This window comes from Ambystoma mexicanum, chromosome 3p (genome assembly GCF_040938575.1).
Source record: "Ambystoma mexicanum isolate Mex_15411 chromosome 3p, UKY_AmexF1_1, whole genome shotgun sequence".
In the NCBI taxonomy this organism is placed as follows: Eukaryota; Metazoa; Chordata; class Amphibia; order Caudata; family Ambystomatidae; genus Ambystoma; species Ambystoma mexicanum.
In genome coordinates this window covers 1,168,015,568-1,168,037,970 of record NC_090925.1, presented here as the reverse complement: position 1 = coordinate 1,168,037,970, position 22,403 = coordinate 1,168,015,568, and the positions used below count along the sequence as shown (strand labels likewise).

Genomic DNA, 22,403 nt, shown 5'->3' with positions numbered 1-22,403 from the left:
GAAAGAGTTATCGGTTTGGGTGGAGCGTGAGAAGGTTCCATCCTGTATTCAGATAGGATTTAGAAAAGGGCCGTCAACAGCGCTGAATGGCATCATACTAAATCTGCTCAGTGAAACTGCTTCATCAAAGGGAAGTTTGCCTTTATAAGGAGCCTGGATCGACCTCTCCAAGGCCTTTGACCAGATTGATAAAGTTGTGGCACAATTTAAGGAGGAAAGGGATCCCGGAATCAATGTTGTCGATGTTAATGGAACTACACAAGGGGACCTCAGTGACAGTGACGGTGCAGTTGGATAACAAGGGCCACTTCTCGGAGTCAGTGGTAGTTGAAAGAGGTGTAAGGCATGGGTGCCTGGGAGCACCCACATTCTTTAACCTATTTTTGGCAGATGTAAGGGAACATCTGATGTCGTCGGCCTTTGCCAGGCCAGAACTAAATGGGAGAAAGGTAGTCTGGCTGGCCTACGCGGACGACATCGTCCTGGTAGACAGGACCGCTATTGGCCTTCAGCACCTACTAAATAGTTTGGGAGAATATGCTGCCAAAAACGGGCTGATCATAAACCCAAATAAATCGAAGATATTAGTATTCAAGCACCCCAGGAAGAATATCAACTTAAAAAATGGGTATTACACGGCCAAATAATACCGCAAGTGGAAGAATATATATATCTGGGTTACAAGGTATATGCAAATCCGGCAACTTATAAAGCTGAACAGAAGCTGAACAGGATATCCTTCCCAAATCCCTTTCCTTGGTGCCTCACTTGAAGAAAATCAACTCCAAATACTGTAAGTTTTCCATCCACCCAATGATAAGACAATGCATTACTTACCGTAAAAGCATTTCTGATGATTGTATCTGCTTAGATTCACATGCTGTGCATAGGTCCGACATCCAGTGGTCACTGCGGAGTATTGCATTTTGTTTTTCGTAGTCGAAAAGGGGACGTCGACAAGGCGTGTCTGTAACACTATCCCTATAGTGACGTGTGTTGTACCCACAATCCCTCACGCGTCGAGGTCCCTCTGTTTGTATTTTTCTGCCCTGAGACGTGAGTGAGTACAGAAAAGAGAAATATAGAAAAGGATGTCTATGTTCCTTCCATCCAAGCGGGGAGGAAGGGTGGGCGCATGTGAATCTAAGCAGATACAACCATCAGAAATGCTTTTACGGTAAGTAATGCATTGTCTTCTGATGTTTGTTAATCTGCTTAGAATCACATGCTGTGCATAGACTAGCGAGCAGTATCCGGAGTTGGCGGTGGGTTATGAGAAGGAACAGTAGAGAAAAGAGGTCTTAATACTGCCTGTCCCACCTGGGAGTCAGATCTAGAGTGTGCATCTAGACAGTAGTGTTTTGTAAAGGTGTGCACAGAACTCCAGGTAGCCGCTTTGCAGATGGACTCAAGGGGAACATTTGCAATGAATGCTATGGACGCCCCTGTGCCTGGAGTAGAATGTGCTCTTGGCCTAAAGGGCAGTTCTCTCTTAGCAAGAGTATAGCAGAGAGTGATGCATTGAACAATCCATCTAGAAATAGTGGACTTTGAAACTGCATCCCCTTCTCTTCCTGCTGCCACTGAGACGAAGAACTGATTAGTCTTCCTCAGTGGTCTGGTTCTTTCCATGTAGAACATGATCGCTCTGCGGACATCTAGTGTGTGCAGAGTCCTTTCTCCCAAGTTGGAAGGATTTTGAAAGAACGCTGGTAGTTCTATAGACTGGTTTACGTGGAATTTTGAGATGAATTTCGGAGCACACCTTGGGTGAGTGCGTAGAACCACTTTATCTTTGTGAACTGTAACAAAGGGGTCTAGAACAGAAAGAGCCTGTAGTTCACTTACTCTCCTGATGGAGGTAATAGCTATTAGAAAAGCAGTCTTAAGAGTGAGGTCTTTAAGAGATGCTTTGTGCATGGGTTCAAATGGTGAGCCCATGAGTTTGGCAAGTACCACGTTAAGGTCCCATCCGGGAGCTGGGTCAGCTATCGGGGGGTGTATTCTCTTTACTCCCTCCATGAAGGCCTTTATAACAGGGATCTTCCACCACAACACTTTGAGTTGGGAAGTGGTGTATGCAGAAAGTGCCGCTAGGTGGACTTTAATGGAATTGAACACTAGACCTGAATCCAATAAATGGGTCAGGTATAGAATAATATGTGTGGGAGAGCAGTCAATTGGGTTGATGCTCTTTCCTCTGCACCAAATGACAAATCTCTTCCATTTGCTAGAATAGCAGTGGCGAGTGTTAGGTTTTCTGGCTTCCCTGAGGATGTCCATGCATCTCTGTGGGAGCTGTAGATGTCCAAATTCTATGATCTCAGGAGCCAGGCTGCTAAGTTCATGTTCTGGGGGCATGGATGCAGAGTCCTGCCCCTGTCTTGTGACAGCATGTTGTACGGGCAAGGGAGTTTCACTGGGGGAGATAGAGACATCTCCATCAAGTGAGCGAACCATGGCTGTCGGGCCCACATTGGGGCCACCAGTATCATGGTTACTTGTTCCTGGTGCATCATGTGCACTACCTTGTTGAGAAGGGGAGTCGGGGGGGAAAAGCGTAAACAATTCTCCCTGACCATTGAATCGACAGACCGTTCCCCTTGGATTGGTTCTGGGGGTACCTGGAAGCGTAACTTTGGCATTGTGAGTTCTCCAGGGTTGCGAACAGGTCTATTTCTGGGAACCCCCATTGCGTGAAGACGTCGAAGACGATGTCTTCGTGCAGTCGCCATTCGTACTCTTCGGGCAGGGGGAAATCTCTGCTGAGTTTGTCTGCCAGCAGATTGAGTTCCCCTGGTACATGTTGTGACAGAAGGAACATATTCTGTTTGAGAGCCCACTTCCATATGTTTTGGGCCAGTTTGGACAGTCCTGGAGAGTGGGTTCCCCCCTGCTTGTTGATGTAATACATGGCTGTGGTGCTGTCTGTAAGGACCATCACTGTCCTGCCTTGTAGGTGTTCCTTGAAGGCTTTTAGCGCCTTGAACACCGCTAGTAGCTCCAGAAGATTGATGTGTTTGGATGCTACGTTCGGAGTCCACTCTCAGTCTGATGGGATAGGTGAGCCCCCCATCCTGTGAGGGATGCGTCTGTGGTTAGAGTGGCTTCCGCCGCGGGTGTGGCAAAGGGTTTCCCTTTTTCCAGGTTTTCCTTTGTCCACCACCGTAGCGAGAGAACTAAGGCCTGCGAGACCACCACTAGGTCGTCCCATAGTCCGCTGGCCTGAAGAGTGGCTGTTGAGCCACTCTTGCATTGGGCGCAGGCGCGCGTGATGTACCAAATAAATACACAACGCCATCATGCCTAGCAAGCGCATTGCTTTGCGTACCGTCACCTCTCGACCGGTCACATATTGAGGCATCTGAAACATGTTTTGGACCCTCTCTTTGGAGGGGAAGACGAGGCCGTCCTTTGTTTGAATTAGAGCCCCTAGGAATTGTTTGATTTGGCTGGGGTCTAGGCTGGACTTTTTTTCGTTGATGGAGAAGCCCAACTGGAACAAAAGGTCTACAGTCTTTTGGGTATTGGAGAAGCATGTTTCGTAAGAATCCCCTGTTATGAGCCAGTCGTCGAGGTAAGGGTAAACTGGGATGGACAACCTGCGCAGGTGGGCCGCTGCCACTACCTTCGTGAATACCCTCGGTGCTGATGCTATGCCGAAGGGTAGCACTCTGAACTGGTAGTGTTTGCCCTCTATCATGAACCGGAGGTATTTTCTGTGCGCTGGCAACATTAAAATATGAAAGTATGCACCTTTCATGTCCAATGTTGTCATGTAATCTCCCTGTGATAGCAGTGGGATCACTTCCCGTAAGGTCACCATACGAAACTTTTGGGGTTTGATGAACTTGTTCGCTGGGCGCAGATCTAATACAGGGCGCATGGTTAGATCCTTTTTGGGTACAAGGAAGTACACTGAATAAATACCTTCCGTTACCTGAGATAGAGGCACGACCTCTATGGCTCCTTTTTCCAGCAGTTGTTGTACTTCTTGTAGAAGGATGGCAAGATGTTCCGGTGACATGCGTCGTCCCCTCGAATTCGATGCAGTATCCGTGGGCTACGGTGGAAAGTACCCAGCGGTCTGACGTTATACCCTCCCATGCTGGAAGAAAGGATGTTATCCGGCCCCCGACCGGTGTTGCATGGGAGGGGACGCGAATCTTCGCGTCACTTGGTGTTGTTAGGGGCTTGGGAACCTCTGGGGTGGACCCTCGCCCTCTTCCTTTGCCCCGGCGCTGTCCTCTTTGGCTGTACTGGCCACTATTGGTCTGGAAATTGGTGGCAGGGTACTGTTGCTGCTGGTTTTGTTGTTGGCGTTGGCCACGAAAAAAAGCGTTTGTTGCCATAGCCGCGCCTGGTAGAGGGCTTAGAGATTTGGTCAAGAGTTTTGATAGTATCAAACTCTTTTTTTAGCCATCTCCAGAGCCTCATCCACCGCTTTCCCGAAGAGGTTTGAGTCTTCAACAGGTTTATTTATTAAAGACGCCTGTGTCTCCGGTTTGAACCCTGAGTTGCGCAGCCATACGTGGCGTTTTAGGACTATTCCCTGAACTAGGGAACGTCCCGCAGTTTCTGCCGCATCCAGAGAGCTCTTTACAATACTCTGGTTGACCTGGGTTCCTTCGCCAATAGTTGAAAGCAGGCGTGTACGTAATGGTTCCGGCGCTTCTTCGGCGTCTTTGCGCAGTTTGGCCCACTGCGCGTCCGCATAGCTAGCGAGCAAGAATTGTTGTTGGCAATTCTTGCCGAAAAGGCGGCCGAGGATGTAACTCTTTTTTCAAGGGCATATAACCGCTTGCCCTCCTTGTCAGGTGGTGCCTCACTGGTGGAAAGTGGTACCCCTGCCCTCTTTCTTGTGTTGGTTACTACCAGGGAATCCGGAATGGAATGTCCCCTGATGTACAGCGGGTCTGAGGGTGAAGGAGTGAAAAGTTTTTCAATTCTAGGATTGACCCCTCTGATTAGTGCGGGTGTGGACAGCGAAGGGATGATTCTCCTCTTCACCGAAGCGAGGAGGGGAATTGTCTGACTGACCGGGGGTTTCTCCTTAATTACCCTTTCTACAAAGTCTAATTCAGGGGAGAGCTCCCCAGTGTCCAGTTCGAAGTGTGCTGCTGCTCTGCGCAACAGGGCATTAAATGTGGGTTGATCGTCAATGGGAGACGTGTTTCTAACAGGTGAATTGTCAGGAGGATTTAGGTTCAGGACATCAGTGTCGGAATATATTGATGGGGATTGCCAGGGGTGAGAGGGTCCTTCTTCTGGATTTTCTCTGAAGCCTTCTCCTACCAAGTCTGGGCTGTCTTCCAGACCTTCCTCCTGGTTCCGTCCCTCTTCCTCGTCCATAAAATCATCCTCTTCCTCAAAATAATGTTCTTCCCCAGTGAGGTCATACACACTATGGAATTCTGAGGCTGTGTCCTGGTGGGGATTGACTAGTCTTGGAATTTTGCCCCTGGGGTCCTCCTGAGGCCCTTCTCTTATTCTCTTTGGAGTGGGAGGGTTCTGGGTATTCATAAACCTCTCCATTCTTTCCATGCAGAGATGGAGCCTTTCCATGGTTTCATGGGGTACCCCTGAGCGGTCTAGCGGGGGAAAATTGGTGTCTTGTAGCTGAAAACGGCTCGACCTCTCCCACAACGTCGAGGAAAGTGTCCCGTCGCCCTCCGAAAAGCCTTCAGGTGTGCTGGGAATCCCTTCGACTGAAGGAGATCGTCCCTGTCTTTTCGGCGTGTCTTTCGACCTTTGCGTAGCGCTCGACGAGTCTTTCGGCGTACGCTTGTGGGCGTCGGCTACCTCGATCCTCGCCAAGCTCTCAGCGACTCGTTTGTCAGCGGAGGGCTGTGGTTTCGACGTTATGGGTGTCGATCGCTCTACGGCTGCATGCGCTTTCTGCTGATGCGCTCCGGCCGATGATTTGGGGGCGGCGCCCTTATTTGCCGAAAGCCCAGTCGCTGGTCGCGGCTGCGGTTGCGAGAGGGGTTTCGAACCCGAACGGTCCGAGGAGGCCGCCGGTGAAACCTGCGTCTCCTTGGGCGCTGATGCTCTCTTCGCCTTCGGCAAAGAAGAGCCATGGGTTGTGTGCTTATGTGTGGTCTTGTGTGCGTCAATGTCGCCGGGGTGTTCATCCCCATAAGCAGGGCGTGAGCCGAGCCCGTCGGGGCCGGGGACAGACGACGAAGCGTGTGTGCGCTCTAGGGGGGTTTTCGACTTCCGTAGCGGAGGTCGTGGTATCACGTTCCTTGTCACTGTCGGAGGTAGCGACGGTGGGTGGAGCGTCGGCCTTCGACATAGCGTAGGCCGCCCACCTCTTGACCCTACGGTCTTTTAGAGTCTTCGGCTTAAGAAGCCGACAAGCCGTGCAACCTTCCTCTTTGTGATCGAGGGGCAAGCAGCGGTTACACCGTGAATGCTTGTCCTTCCAAGTAAACTTGCCCTTGCAAAGCGGGCAAAACCTAAAGGGTGTCCTCTCCATAGCCGAGGCAATAAAACGTGATAACCACCCCAAGGGAAAGGAAGGGGAAAAGGAAAGGCATTCTCAGAAAAGAACTAGAGATGTCCCACGACTCCCACTCTCCCTACTGTATTTGGCCTGCGAGTCCAGGCCACGTGTTCGGCAACGCCGAAGGATCTCCTCCGCTCGTCCCCTCCGTCGAAGATCTTGCTCGGCGGAGACAGCTTCACAACAGCGTCGAGGGGGGGATCGATATGTTCTATATTAATATAGGAAAACGACCAAAGGTCGAGGAGATGAAATCTGCAATGTCTCTCGAGGAGCTCTGCGTAAAGGCGACCAGTAGCTGGGCGGAAAAAAACAATCTGAGGGACCTCGACGCGTGAGGGATTGTGGGTACAACACACGTCACTATAGGGATAGTGTTACAGACACGCCTTGTCGACGTCCCCTTTTCGACTACGAAAAACAAAATGCAATACTCCGCCGTGACCACTGGATGTCGGACCTATGCACAGCATGTGATTCTAAGCAGATTAACAAACATCAGAAAGTACTATACGGTAAAAGTGGTTCAAATTATCCTTTATGGCTTAGAAGCCAAACTACAACTGTGGAATACAAACTGGTCTAAGTTGGAAGGTAGAATATGGAAGGGGCCTTTAATTCTACCGTTGAGTACTCCAGGGTGACATTTGCGCTATGAACTGGGACTGATATTGTTAGGCTGTTTGGCAGAATGGAAACTGCTATCACTCTATAGAGAGATTATAAACCCTAAATTAGGCTCCCTTTATGAAGACATCACGGTGCATCTTAGCCACTGAAAATCATCTAGACTTGCAGGGTTGGAACTCAAAGCGAAAGCTGCATTGGCCAAAACAGAATCAGCTGGGAAAGGTTTAATCTACTTTGCATTGGGGGGTTCAAAAGTACTTACCAGTTTGAGAAACCTGTTAACCATTGCTTTCTCCCTTTAAGCTTTTCCTTTTGACACCAAACTCTGTTTTGCTCTAAATGTACCCGTGATATATTAATGTCCGCAGTGTCCTAGTTACTAAAGCCACCTTAGGCGTAGGAAGTGTTTGTGTAGCATCCCAAAAGGATAGCTACTGATTTATTGAAACTAAGAGGGTGTATTTTGAAGTGTATTTTTAGTGTTACATGTTTTGCTCCCTTCTAAAGAAGGCTTATTCAACTGTTAAATTAATAAATTGTTTAATCAAGAAACCTTGAGTGTAAGTGTTTATTTGAATACCAGTCACTGTGAACCTATGTTGCAACTCTACATGCTCACATTGACCCCTCTTGAGATGAGCCTGGCTGCTCAGCTGCTCTACCAACTTGTGTAGTACAGACTTATACCAACGGTTGGGTTAACTATTGCCAAGAGGACAAGGCTGGTGTAGTCTCCCACAAGGTACTGCATACAATCTTGCCTAAAAACTGCTCAGTCACCTGCCTAGCTAGAGTTTGGCTGGATTAATACAGGGTTCAAAATTGAAGGGAGCTCCTGCATGTAGCCTAGAAAAGCCTGGTTCCCCAGGCCAACTTATGGCAAACACACACCTATGTAAATTTAACTCTGTGTTTGGGACAATTATAAACATGCATTAGTGGAAATCCTGTGAAAATTATGGGAATCTAATTGGGTTGTGATTCATCTTGTATCGACCATTATCACATAAGTATGACACAAGCCAACGGTTTTCTGCAGCTGGGATATGAATTAGTTAAGGAGATCAAGGTGAAGCCAAGGCACGGAAATACATTTTAAAAAACTTAAAAATGGGGGGAAAAGATCCAGAACAAGTCAAATTACATTTTTACAAAGATTTGTTCTGCATTTCAACCAAGTAGGGCCGGAATATGCCTCTGAAGAACGGGTTTCCTCTGAAATGGACTGAGTCTAATGACTATAGCCTACCAAGAAACTCCCTATTAGATCCTGGAATTCAGGGGGATATAGATCTGTCCTAGAGAACCCCTTAGGAATCCATTATCAAGTCACAGCAGACATCTTTCTGCTACAAGAAACGTGGTTAATGCAGGGCATGTTTTTAGATAGATATACAATTTTCCAAAGAAAGGCACGGAAATTTGAGAAAGGTCAACGCTTTTGAGGGTTGATTACAGTGGTTGTAAATTATCTAAAGGCTATAGAGTTTCTCACTTCACATCAATCAGATCAGGTTTTGGCTGTCACAGTAGAGCAGATGTCGATACATGTGAAATATTATATTCTTCTTTTAAATGTGTATAATCCTCCAGGGAATGCTAAATTGAAACAGATTATTGAGCAGATTAAACTCATCACAGCATGGAGATTTATTCACCCAAATGGTGTCTACTATATAACAGGAGATCTAAACTTCCACCGACCACGATATAAAAAAGATGAAGTAAACATTTCTCAAGATTATTTTTATATTATGAATCAGTTCGAATTATAGGCGTTGGGATCATCAGAGGAAGAAATAAGAAATGAAACTTGTTGCTGGTTATGTTTTTTTCCAAGCATATCAATTATTGCAACTAGTAAACTTTAAGTGTGATGAGTTACACTAAACTTGGGACAAATGCAGTGCAGCACTCATGGATTGATTTTTATATTAACTACAAATGAGGGTTTTATGAACATTATAAGTTTGCTTAATTTCCAAATGAATTACGTGATCATGTTGTAATTGAAATCACCTTAAATTTAGATGCATTGCCGCCACATAAACAACTGGCTGGAGGGTTTATGGTTAGCAGAGCAGGTAAAAGAATAAGGTAGATGGAAAGCAATGTGACTAGGATTGGTTCGAAATTGTTAGCTCTTTTAATGAAAGGAAATTCATTTTATTATTACAGTCCTTTTATCAGATTAGTCTATTATTAGTCTCGCAAATGAACAGAGGAAAAAGATCTACATTGTAAATAAGGTACATCAGAAAGTATAGGATCGAAATGTTGCGCAAAAAAAGAAACAAAAGTAACACAGGATATCAGATGGGAAAAAAGTGAAGGAGGATTTTGATAAGACATGCAATATTAAAAAATTTAGATTACATTTTAAAAACTGGTATAAAATGCATAAGGGCACCATTGCTTCTGCACAGTGGAGGACTATGTTTTCTGTCTTAAAGGGCAACGATACAAAATGTGTGGGATATATTTCATAGATACAACTCAAACTGTACCACAGTGAGAAATCAATCCCATCTCGAGTGAAGTATGAGAGAATTATATACTAGCTCTAGATTATAAAGCAAGTGTGCATGAAAAAAAGTTGCTTACCATAATATTGAAGACAGAATATTTAAAATTTAGGAAGGAAGACATAGAAAAGAATCATAAAAGATATAAAACCCTACAGAGCACCAGGCCAGATGGATTGCCAAATGCGTTACATATCCCAAAATATGGGCACATATTTTGTATATGGTATTTCAAAGTATTGTGATAACTGGTCAAATGCCAGTATCTTGGAATCAGTCACAGTTGATCCCAATTTACAAAAAAGGCCCAAGGGATAGTCCTGCAGATTATTGGCTATCGTATTTTGCAGTGCCAAGATTTTCTGTAGATTACTTTTGCACTACATTAATATATGGATCGAGAAAGAGAAGATTTTTAGCATTCAACAATCAGGATTTAGAACGGGTTTTAAAACAATCACACATTTATGGATTTTAATATATTTTATTTGTAGCACTTTGGTGGATAGTAATAAGACTCTGTACATTTGTTTTATTGATTTTACAAGGCTTTTGACACAGTCAAATGGCAAATCTTTATGGGAGAAAATGATCGAAGGAAATTTACATAAGCAAATTTTATATTTTGCCAAAGCGTTTTATCTGAATAACAAAGTACAGATAAGAATAAAACGGGAAGGTGGGGAATTTCATGTCAACCACGGGTTAAAACAAGGTTGTACTTTAGCCCCTACATTTTTTAATATCTATCTGGCTGACCTAGGAATCTCATTGCAGAATTTTAACAATCCGCCACAAATATCACAATGCCCTGTGGCATGGATTTCATACACGGATGATGTTATTTTTGATCAAACAGCACTGGAATTACAAAATAGCCTAAAGGCCTTAGAAAAGTTCTCCTTAAGAAATGGTCTGATCATATGATCATAAACTTAACAAAAACCACCAAGATTATGACAATTAAATCCAATAGATGACATATAACAAAAATATAGCTGGTCTCTACAGGGGGAGAACATGGAGAAGGTTTTGAGTTAAGTATATCTCGGATCACTTGTAACGAATAACATGAGTAAAGACATTTTTTCTAAATCTATTACAGATAGAGTGATGACAAAGCTTAAAGCTATAAGATCATTTGCACAAAAATCCAGTGGAAATTCAACTTAAGGGTTGATACATCTGTATAAAACGTGTGTTGTACCGTCAAGTGTATATGGCCTGGAGATATACAACTCGAAAAAAACCACTTGGCTAAGTATTTTGGAAGGAAAAATTTGGTAAACAGCGTTGGTCTGTCCCAACGTATCGTTTCATTATCAACACAGAAAATGATACTCGCATGTAACCTTTACATCAAAACCTTGATGAGTCAGGACAAAACAAAATCCCTATATGCACACTTCTTAAATCAGTGGGGTGTTTTTGAAATGTTTGCAGCTCTCAAAGAATGGAGAAATGAGATTAAAGTATTTTTGGACAATATAGGGTGTACGTGACGTTACACATAATCTGGCTAGTAAATTTAAAGAAATAAAATGTAAAGCAGCCATCTGGGATAGAAATTAAAGGTTTACATTTATTTAAAAAAAAAAATCAAATTATGCAGAATATTCTACACAATTCTTTCCTGTAGACACTCCCAGTGTATATGTAAAAAATCTACAAAATCTGGATGCTAGAGGTTTTATTATGCTTTTAACGTTTAATTAACTCCCCCACATTAATGAACATTGGTGCCTGGAATAATATACCTTATGGGGATCGTGTATGTAGATCGTGCAGAAGGGAAGTTGAAGCATCTAGACATGTATTAACCAATTGTATTAAGTTGAATCTCTTATATGAAAGGGCTTATGGCTCTCAGGTGTATGACCTGAATTCTATCCACACTGATCAAATATACACACACACACACACACACACACACACACACACACACACACCTGGTCATGAAGTTTACCCTATTATTTGTGGAAAGATTGTTAAGGAACTAGGAATTTATGATTTTTAGTTGGATGGTTTCTTAGAAATGCTTCTTATGAAATGTATCAGTATTCATTTGTGTAGAACTTTTTTATATGGTTCTTTTTATACTCTAAATGTGTGGATGTGTAAAGGGTTTTATTTAACCAATAAACACAATAAAACTAATAAAACCTTTTATAAAAATAAACATACATTGGGGCACATCTTTACAACATTTAAAGCATAAAGAGCCATACATAATGGACAAAATGATGTATTTATAGCTTACAAGGAAGTTAGAGTTGCCGGAATAATGTGTCACTAGCTCCTCATTTCCCTGTGGTAGGTCCTGGTCACAGGTAATGCTGGGTATACAGGAGCTGCTTTTACCTCCTGCTTATCCAACCTTAATTTAGATCCCTGTTCGTAGTCTTTTCTCTGTAACTTATAATAGAGTGGCCCTCTCAGAATCTTCCCCCACAGTAGATTATGAAAATCCATTTTAGCATTTACCCCTCTCATCTTCAGCTGTCTGCCATTGCTGAAGCTTTTCTCAAAGCTGCCAGGCCCACTGACACACACCAATAGAAATCAAAGGGAATTATCATCTGTCACCTAGATTGATGATTCATATTAAAAAGGGAGGTAATCTTCAATCCATTTTCTAGTTTATGTGGCAGCGCACTGCAGAAGTACTGACAAGAACTAAATAGAACTATATTGAGATACTTTATTATTTGATACGGTCCTACGATTCCAAGACCTGAGCATGCTCCCTTGCACAAAAGGTGTAGATAAATCACTTATTTGCAAGCCCAAATGTGAAGCTGCACCTGTAACTAGAGAAATCTGGGACAGCTATTGAATAACTGCCAGCCATAACAAATATACAGCCGGTTTGTTAAACATTAAGTTTCCATTGCCTGGTGATTCCATCACTGTACAATTCTCACCACAGTCAATCAGTTTATGGCTTGTTCCCACAGTGGAAACAAAGAATGGGTAAAAGGGCTATGAACTGGAAGGTTCCCCATCCGTCTTACCAAACTACTCTGACTAGCTTTGTTCCACAATGGTTCTCGAACAATGGGTGTCTTGCTTCCATTCCAAAAGCTTGTACCAAGAAAACATCACTAGCAGCACCCTAGGAATGCACAGCAGACTTCAGAGCTATGCAAGCTCCGGAATCTGAACTTTTCAGTAACCTTTGCACCTTAGTATGAAAGCAGATGACTATTGTGTCTCAAGTAAAACTACACAAATCAGCTTATTTTCCAAAATATGTTGACGGGGAAAGGTGCAGCTGGTCCAGTTTTCTCAGTTAAATTACTTTGGAGGAATAAAGGTTTCTGCAACATGCTTCTTTTACAGCATCAAGGAGATAGTTACATTGGATCACCTTGCAAGGAATATTGCTGCCCGCCAGATGGACTAACTACACCAGCTCTTGGAGGGACCAGAGTAAACCCCGTCTTTTAAAATTATTACAATAAAATCCAAATCACTGTCTTCAGCAGCTTTACGTGGTTAACAGCACTTCACAAATCAGTAAGTAAATGTTATTTTTAAACATAATATCAAGTGTTAAGACATAAGAGGATATCAGACTAATGCCATCACCTGCTTTCATAAGCAAATCAATTTAAAAAGGAATTAAATGACTTCTGGGAGCCTAAACAGTTAAATCAATTGAAAAACAAAAATACTAACAAAAGTCAAGGAGCAAGACAACATGCATTCTTACCATCGTCATCTTCTAAACTCCACTTCTTCCCTTGTTTCATTTCTTCAATTTCTTTTTTCAGTTCTCCTATGTTGTCTATGGCCCTCTTTCGTTGGTCTTCCCGCCATTTTTCTACTCTCTCCTTTCGTTTCCTCATTTCCTCTTCTAGTTTATTTTGGTCAAAGTTCTGTAACAGAAAAGACATTGGAATTATTTTGGTTAGCATAGTAAACATGGTCAGTGCCATCAGTAACAACAAAATACAAAGTAAATGGTATTCCAGCACAGTGAACAGTTCGACGTGTGACAAAGCCAATAGTTTCGTCTGATACATAGACAATGTGTGGGAATGCTTTAGGCGTGGGCCTCACCTAGCCAAGTACACATACATTTACTAATTATTGCCATCATATGCTCATGGTGTACAACATGTATTAGATATTGCCATTAAATGCTTTATCACTTGCACCTTACGACAGGTATTGCTGTCAAAAGCCAGGATTGCCATATCTGCATTAGCAGGTTTTCTTTTCAAAAGGCCAGACTCTCAAACCACTAGCAGGTATAGCCATCCAAACCTCAGGTAATCACAGCATTGTCATCAAATGCCCTTTTCTTCTCGCACCATGATCATGCATACCGCCAGTTACCTTAGCAGATCATGATTCTATTACGCCAAATTAGGAAAGCAATTCCAGAATCTATAATGCTGTGTTAACATAGTGCGGACAGATTCTATTATCGTCACTTAGCAAAGCAATGCTACATTCAATAACGTCCAGTTAGACAAACATTTTGTTGACACAAAAAGGACAGGTTCCATTATGTCCAGTTAGCACAGTAATGATGGTTTCTAATATTCTCAATTACTGCAGTAAGACCATATTGCATTCTTCCCAGTTACCACAAGGAGGGTATATTGAGAATACGCATTTAGTATGAAGGCGCAAACCCAGTAAGCCCAGCTAACTAATGGCAGATTTCATAGTTACCACTAGCACAGTCAGGCAAGAATGCAGTCTTCCAGAGTGAAGAGATTAATGGCTAATTACAGTATGCCAAATTAACTTGTAAAGGCCAAATTCCAATGTGCCAAGTTAGTCCTCAAAGGGCATGTCGCAGTATGGCCAGCTAGCTCAATAAAAGCAGAGCTTGGTATGCATAGTAAGGTGTAATGGAGTTATAAATAACATGTATAACAAACTGAAATTTAGCGGATTTAATGGTTTTGTTAGGATGGTTCACAAGGCATTGGTCTCTACAAGATTTTGGCTCCATGCGCTTCCCCCATGGTCTCCAGGCCACTCTTCCGGGTCGTCGCTCCTTTTCCCTAGTGAAAGTCTCTGCATTTTTCTCCTTTTCCTTGGCCTGAAATTCAGACTTTCCTTTCCCCGCTTTTCCTTTGGTCAGTGCTTCTAGCTTTCCTATTTCGACTCTTTGCCCTGAAGTTGAAATTTGTGCCCCTCTGCCTAGTCTTTGGCCAAAGGTTCTGCTTTTACTTATGCAGACTTTACAGTCAAAATCTTTCCCTTTCTTTCTTGGACATAAGTTCCCCCGCACACCACCTATTCCTGTGGTAAGCCGTGCTGATCACCCCATTTCTCCTCTACCTTTCCTTATTTTTCTGGGTTTTACCTTTCCCTCCGTTTTTCTACACATTCCAGGTTTCACCTTCAAATTTCTGTGATTTCTTACATTCTACCATCCTTCACTTCCCAGGCTGCTTCCTCCTTATTCTTCCGATACTCCCTTCCTTGACTCCACAACCTTGAATTAAGATGTTCTCCAGCCATCTAGAGCCACAGCCCGATAGCTCTGCCCTCCAAAACTCCCTTTCATCATGGTCTTGGGAGCTGGCTTTTAAAAAGGACTTGTACTGAACAGACCACCCCTCCCCCGCATAAGGCTCAAATGTCCATGTGTCCCATGTGAGCACGATCAATGTCAGGTACTTTTGCAATTCAGAGCTTGTTTTTAAATGGGTCAGTTACCACATTGAATTTCTTTCCTGTGTGGCGCTCTGAGCTGTCCAGTTGGTGCTGCAGTCTTGGCCTCTCACCTCTTTAATGCATCCCCCCTCGCCCCCTCTCTTCATGGAATCCACTCTGGTTATCTCGTATACCCAGCAAATTAGTTTATTATAAAGTCCTTTTGTACAAACCAGTTTCTGCTGTATTTTTTATTGTGTTTCTCCCGTTGATTTCAAAGGAGGTATAGGCTTCAAGAGAATCTATGTTGGGTTGTAGCGGTAAGGAAAACCTACATTTTCCTTTTCTCAAGTCTCTGTATTGGGATGGAGAGGAACCCTTTGTGTGCTTTGCTGTTGCACATGAGGGAGTTGCACTACCCAGTTAACCTGGGTGTAAAATGGGGGGGGAAGAGGTGCATGTTCTCTTCAGGGATGGGGAAGGTTTGGTGGGCTGAATAAGGATTGACATGGCCTTTCTGCCTGTTCTATAGGTGAGTTTCCGAGATCTGCGCTGGGGTTCTCCTGTGCGACAAGGGTGATTCTGGAAGATTTAGTCTAATTTCTTCATTCTTTCTAAATGATCTGAGAAACTTGTCCTTGTGCTGTTTTTATAAAGGGAGCATTCAGGAAAGGAAATAGGAGTTGGAGGAAGCCACAGTAAAGCGGACTGAAAACTGCACATCCCATCACTGTTAGACAGCGATGTTCGAGGAAAAGGGAACGGGAGTTGGAGGGAGATTTAGACGTATTGATCTCCACGGGTGGTGATTTGTGAAAGATTGTTAGAATCTTGCTGGGGTTTAGCTGAACCTTTGCCGCCCACGGCATCAATCTCGTAGGGAGTAGCAGAACCGAGAGTACCGCGTTCCTGAAAACACTGATTGCCAGCTTTATTGAAGGACAAAGTAAGCAAAGTAGAATTTGCCCCGGGGAACGGTTGGGAATCACATTTCAAAAAGTCCCTTTTCCCCTCCTTGGCAATATTTTACTAATGGTCGCCCGCGACCAAGTGATTTAGTGGAAAGGCTTGGGTGTCCCATTTCTTCGGAACACTTTGTATTAAATATTTAGTGGTGCGTTTTTATTATTTGCACTATTTATATCATTCACACTAGATTGACATTCTAGATCCCCAGTGAGATATAGTAAAAGTGAAATGGCAAGTCCTAGCAAATTGTTACTCTGGAGATTATTACACATCGCCTGAATATTCATCCGCAGCACTTAGAATTTAACCATAAGGATATGATATTGTTTTGCATTCGTCATTTATATAGCACCCTTTTCCCATTTGTATGGCCTCAATGCGCTGTGAAAAACCCGACAGTATTCTACCACCTAATCTCCTGGCATCTTCCATTCAGGCGGCCTGGGATGGGCCATCGCTTTTGGATCCCGACCCAGGGGGTGGACAAGCGAGGGAGAATCACCCGAGTGGAGGGTCGCGGGGGATTGGGAGGAAAGTGCCCAAGGTCGAGACATGGTATTCCCCGCTTACCAATTGTCCACCAACCCACTCTCCCTCAGCCTTTATGGAATATTTCCAATCTCACCGTCCCCATTTCCAATACATGCTGGGACGAGGAAGAGGCAATCAAGAGCAATGAGGATTACCCACAGGAACATCATGGAGATGCAAAGAGACATACTACATAACACCATTATGCTGTACCACTAATAGAGTCAGACAAGGTCAGGCACCTTACTACAAAACTGTGCACACATGACTCCATTTGACTCTCCACTACACTATAAAAGGTGTAGTTCTGCCAGAAGCAATGAGTGAGCTGGGGGAGGGCAAGGAGCAGAAGGGTGCAGGAGGAGGAGACCGGAATATCCGGTGGAGGGCAGGACGCCCAGACGCTGGGCCGGTGTGTCAGAGGGGCTGAAGCGTGGCGAGGGAGCCGTATATCCAAGAAGCCGGAGCAGGATAAAGTGCAGTCGGTGCTCGTTCCCCTAGGATGTGTGCCGGTCCCAGGGGTGTCTGAGGGGAAGGTGGTAAGACCCTGATCTCAATCCAAGCCTCAGGAAAACTGTTTGCTAGTGCTACGCTACTTTAGTGAGTTTCCCGAATTAGAGAGAGAATCTCAGTAGCGTGCAGGTGGCTGCAGCGGAAGCAGAAGCAGTGGAAGACAATTGAAAGCGAGAGAAAGCAAAACAAAGTGAGAGAAAGTGCGTTTGCAGCACCGAAAGCAAAGAGATGGACAGTAAGTAAACCCGAAAGCAAAGAGCGGGTTCGAACGACCCGAAAATGGGAAAAGGGGTGCAAGCGACCCAAAACCAAAACAGTGTGTGCAAAAGCACGGGAATGGTAAATAAAGATGCAAGAGTGCATGAAACAGTAAAGAGAAGTATGCAAGAGGCACAGGAAGGTGAAATGAGGGTGCAAGTGGGCACGATCGGAAAATGGGAGCAGGATGCACAGTGAAGTGGAAAAGATCAGAGTGAAAGAGGCACAGAAGAGAAAAGCTGTCAGAAGAAAGTGCAGGGAATAAAAAGAGGGGCTAGAAGTCATTGATCACACCTGGGCGGAGCAAACAGCCCAGTGTTCTCGAAAGTCTGATACTACCTCCCCTGAAAGAACTATACCTTGAAAGTTACACCATGACAAGGAGAATGTTTTGCTTAAAGACCAAAAGGGGCCTAAGCTTGGGGGGAGAGGGGGATGTTGGGGGGATCCTGAGAGTCCCACAGAGACATTGGGAACTTAACAGAAAATGCTTAGGCTTGGGGAAGGGAACCCTGAGAGGCCTAACAGGAACCGTGTATTTTTGTTTGGAACTGGAAGAATCAAAGCTTGGGGAAGGGAACCACAAGAGAACCAGACATTGTGAACTTTAGACTTGCTGCAAGAGCCCAACGTGGAAGCTTCCGAGGGCAACCCTTTTGAGTTTAACTATTTTTGAAACTAGCAGAACTACAAACCTATTGGTAAGACTACCTGAAACAAGCTTTGTTTTATATTTCTTTTTTGAGTTTCCATTTTTCCTTCAAGAACCCCACCTCCCCTCGACCCCCTCATCACAAGAGTGAAGGCAAGCACAGGTTTGGACAAAGACGAATTTTGTTTTTGTACTTCTGGGCATTGACGGCCCTAGAAGCATCAGTTGAGGGAACAACCCCCTTAGAGTTAGGGCCCGGTATGCACAGGTATCAGGTAATAATATCCCTATAAATATGGTTGTCGTATATAATGTAGCTGGGAAAAGGTTGTGGCACATTATATAGGTGACCATATATTTAGGGACGGGGGAGCAAGGGTTGCGGGGGTGTCCCCTGCAGGGTCCATGTAATAATGTCCCCTTGGGGACCGTAGTCCATGTGTGGGAGATTCTAAGAGTTGATTTATAAAAAGTGTGTGTGCATTTTGCCAGGTTTGGACTTGGGAGGGCTAGCTAAGCTCCAGTAAGCAGCCCAGTGGATCAGGCACGTGGGCAGGTGCTGTTGGTGGTTTAGGATAGGGTGCTAGTGCTGGAGATTCCATGTATCCCGCTAGACCGAAATGTTGCATAGGTTGTTGCTGTATACTAATGGCACAGGTGATGCGGTACGTCAGGGGTTTCAGTGTGGACGGCTAAGTGAGCTGCTAGGGAGAAATTGCATAGCCATAGCTGCATTCCAAAGTGCATGGATGGGTTGCCGTTCCTGCGGCTTCTGTCCAAAGACGTGGTGCATGCTATACATTCCTTAAATTCGGATGGGTACAACGCGAATGGCTGGTCTGACCAATTATGGTCTCCCTGGATTTAGAGCCTGAGCAGTGGGAGGGGGGTCCGGTGGGACGGGGGAGTGATGTACAATAGTCTGAGTCTGAGTGGGGGAGGGCGGATTTATCACGCTGTCCCACTGCGGACGCTGCAGGAATCCGTGGAGGTTTGGGTGGATAGGTGTGTTGTCGGGTTTGGGACAGTGTTTCTGTGCACATATCGACAGTATAGAGTATGACAAGGTTTCAAGAGGAGGAAGGGAAGAGCCAGTTTGAGGGACTTTCTGAATGCCAAGTGATTGTCAATATTGTGGATGTGCAGGGGCAGAGTTCCAGATGATCGTCGCTTGGACGGAGAAGGAGGATCCGCCCAGTCTGGTGCAGTTGTGATGAGGGGACAACTGGGAGAGATGCTGTGCCAGATCCGAGCTTCCTTGAGGGGTGGTAGCAAATGAGTTTGTCTTGGAGGAATTCCAGGCCTGGTTTTGTGGATGGCCTGGCGAGTGTTGCACATTGCTTTGAAGGTAGTGCGTCAACCAATAGAGAGCCGGTGGAGGGCTCAGTGTAGGAGGGCTGATGTGTTCTCTGGGAGCGAGGTTAATTAGCAGGAGGGCCGTAGCGTTTGAGTTTCTGTGCAGTTTCCTTAGCTGAAACGCTAGTGTGCCTAGATAGAGGCAATTTGCATAGTCTAAGCGGGAGAGGATGATGGAGATGATGGCAGAGAAACTGAGTATAGGTGAGCTATGGGAAGATACGCCTAAGGATGCTGTGAGACAAGCATGCCATCAAGAGAGAGACAGACTAAAAAGTATTAGTTTTAAAACCTTTACTTAGGTTCATGGATTGGTGGAATGCCTGACTGGCCGAAACTCTATAGGGATAGTTCCCTGAAATGATGTTTATAATGGCCGTCGTTGTCTAATAGTCCAAATTAAAAGTCTGTATGTGTAAATCTATTCCTGGCCTCACTCTTAACAAAAATGTGATTGCAAGACTTTTGGAAAGTATAATAGTGGTTGAACAAAAATGTGATGCCAACTTGGTTTCATGTGGTCTTCTCACCAGGTGCAACTTGGTCAATGTCAGAAAAATCAGTTCAATCACAAGGGCTGTTCGTAAAAACTTCTCCCCAGGCCTTGCAGTGAAATCAAATCTCTTCAGTGTCTGAGTTCCTTCGGGTTCCCTTCCCCAAGCTTCAATATATTCAAGTTTCAAACGCCACAAAGGAAACCTAACAGTTCCTCTTGAAGCACCTCTGGGTTCCCTTCCCCATGCTTCAATCCTTTCAACACCATAAAGAAAACAAATAAGACTCCAACTTGGCTGGGCCTCTTAGGGTTTCGTTCAGATCAAGCTCAGGCCCCTTCCAGCTTTCAATACAAAACAAAAACATCTCACAGTTCCTTTTTGGTTTCACCGGGTGCCCTTTCTCAAGCTTAGGCCCCCCTAATTCCAAACAAGTTCAGCTGGTCAGGATGTGCCTTTTCCTTATATATAGTCTCTCTTGCACACAATCCTCTCATAGGGTAGAATCAGAGGCTTTCGAAAATGCGAGGCGCTTTACTTTTCCTCAGTGCGACCACTCTGATCCTTTGCCCCTCTGTTTCTTGCTCTCGCTTTCCACTGCACTTTTTACCTTCAGGTGCTTCCTGCACCACTTTCATGTATTCCTTTCCCGTGCACACTTGCACTATCCTTTATTCCGTCTCTTTGTTGTGCCTCTTGCACGATTGTTTCACTCCGTCGTGCACTGTGCTTCACTCTCTCTGTTCCTTTAAATTACAGTTCACCTCTAATATTTTTCACAGGATTCTGGCCCATCGTTTACCCGTATCACTTCATTGCTCAACTTCATTTGCTTCGTTCCCTTTGTTATTTCACAAACGCGCGTCTGCCTGGCTTCGCGCTCACACGGTTACTTGCAGCTTTCCATTGTTGAAGTCATCCCTTTTGCTTCAATCGAACATTCACACGAACGCGATCCTCTTTCTTGCACATTTCTAGTGTTATTTTGTATCATGCTCTTCACAAGCCGGCTCTGCAATTCTTTCAGACTCACCGGGCTGACATCTGTGCTTTTGGCTCCACAATGACTCTTCGTTCCGAGGTCAGGGTCTCACCTCCTGCCCCTCTGACACTCCTGGGCTGTCTCACCGGACCCTTCTTGGCTCCCTGGAGACTGCTCCCTCGCCACGCTTCTGCACTTTCAAACTGTAGCTTTGTAGCTTCTCAACATCTCGGCATCCCAGTCTCTGGCCTCGGGCAGCTCTGGCATCTCAGCTCTTCTCTTAACCCGCTGTCCAGCTTGCTTCCCTACTCGTGCTTCCATCTGTGCAAGACCACGCCTTTTATAGTGAAAAAAACAGTCAAGTAGAATGTGAATAGTTAATATTTAATGCCTGACCCTGCCTATTAGTGGGACAACTGGTGTTCTTTCTGGGGTAGGTTGCCCTTATTTTCCCTTCTTATTTATTTATTACATTTATTATACACCCAGACCCTGAGGTGTCATGGTGTACTTGCAGTTTGGTAATTACAATCTTTACAGTTATAACAGATGGTATTAAAACGGGAGGGCAGTACATAGCAATATCAAGTACATAAAGCATCTATGATGGCATAAATGGGTCAGGTTAGGATATCTCGATCTGTTAGAATTGGTTGAATAGCCAGGTTTTCAGTGCTTTTTTGAATTGCTGGCAAGATTCTTAATTCTTAATGTTTGACGGGAGAGCATTCCAGTGTCTAGGAGATAGGACTGACATTGCAGTAGTCAAGCTTAGAGTATTCATGCTCTCGCTAGGGTGACAGTTTTTGGGCGTGAGGAATTTGCGACTTAGGGAGATAAGCTTGGCCGTATAGGAGGTGGCTGAGGAGAGCGCGTTTACTTTTTTTGTCATTGTTAGGGCGGCGTCTAAGTAGACGCTGAGGGGTTTGACTTGTTTGAGTACTGGGATCATGGTACCATCAATGATGAATGATGCATAAGCAGGCTATAGGGAGTTAATTCTGTATGGTGATCAGACTATGAGCAGCTCTGTTTTTTCATCAGAGGCTGTTATGGGCCATCCAGTTTTGGATTAGTGTATAGATTTGATTGATGAGCAGTGTATCCTGCTTGTGGTTGCCCAATACGGGAATGAGGATCTGGGTGTCATCTGCAAAGTTGGTGTAGATGACACCCATGGCATCCAAGGCTGTGAATAGCAACTTGGTATAGGCATTGTAGAGGGTGGGTGATAGGCAGGACCCTTGACGAACGCCTATGGGGACTGGTATGGGGTCGGCTGATTCTTTGCCGATAGATACTCTCGATGTCCTGTCTGCTAAGAAGGATTTAACACTCTCAGTGGCATCCTTAGAGAAATTGA

General features: G+C 44.6%; 1 protein-coding gene across 3 annotated transcripts in view; it reads right to left on the bottom strand.

Moving 5' to 3' along the window:
* The window catches only part of DDX46 (DEAD-box helicase 46), a 1,330,317-nt gene that overhangs the window by 1,061,923 nt on the left and 245,991 nt on the right, over positions 1–22,403 (bottom strand). For all 3 annotated transcript variants that reach the window (XM_069652574.1, XM_069652572.1, XM_069652573.1), the window contains exon 5: positions 13,379–13,544. In XM_069652574.1, coding sequence (XP_069508675.1) covers positions 13,379–13,544 — 166 coding nt within the window. The remainder of the gene's footprint in view (positions 1–13,378; positions 13,545–22,403) is intronic.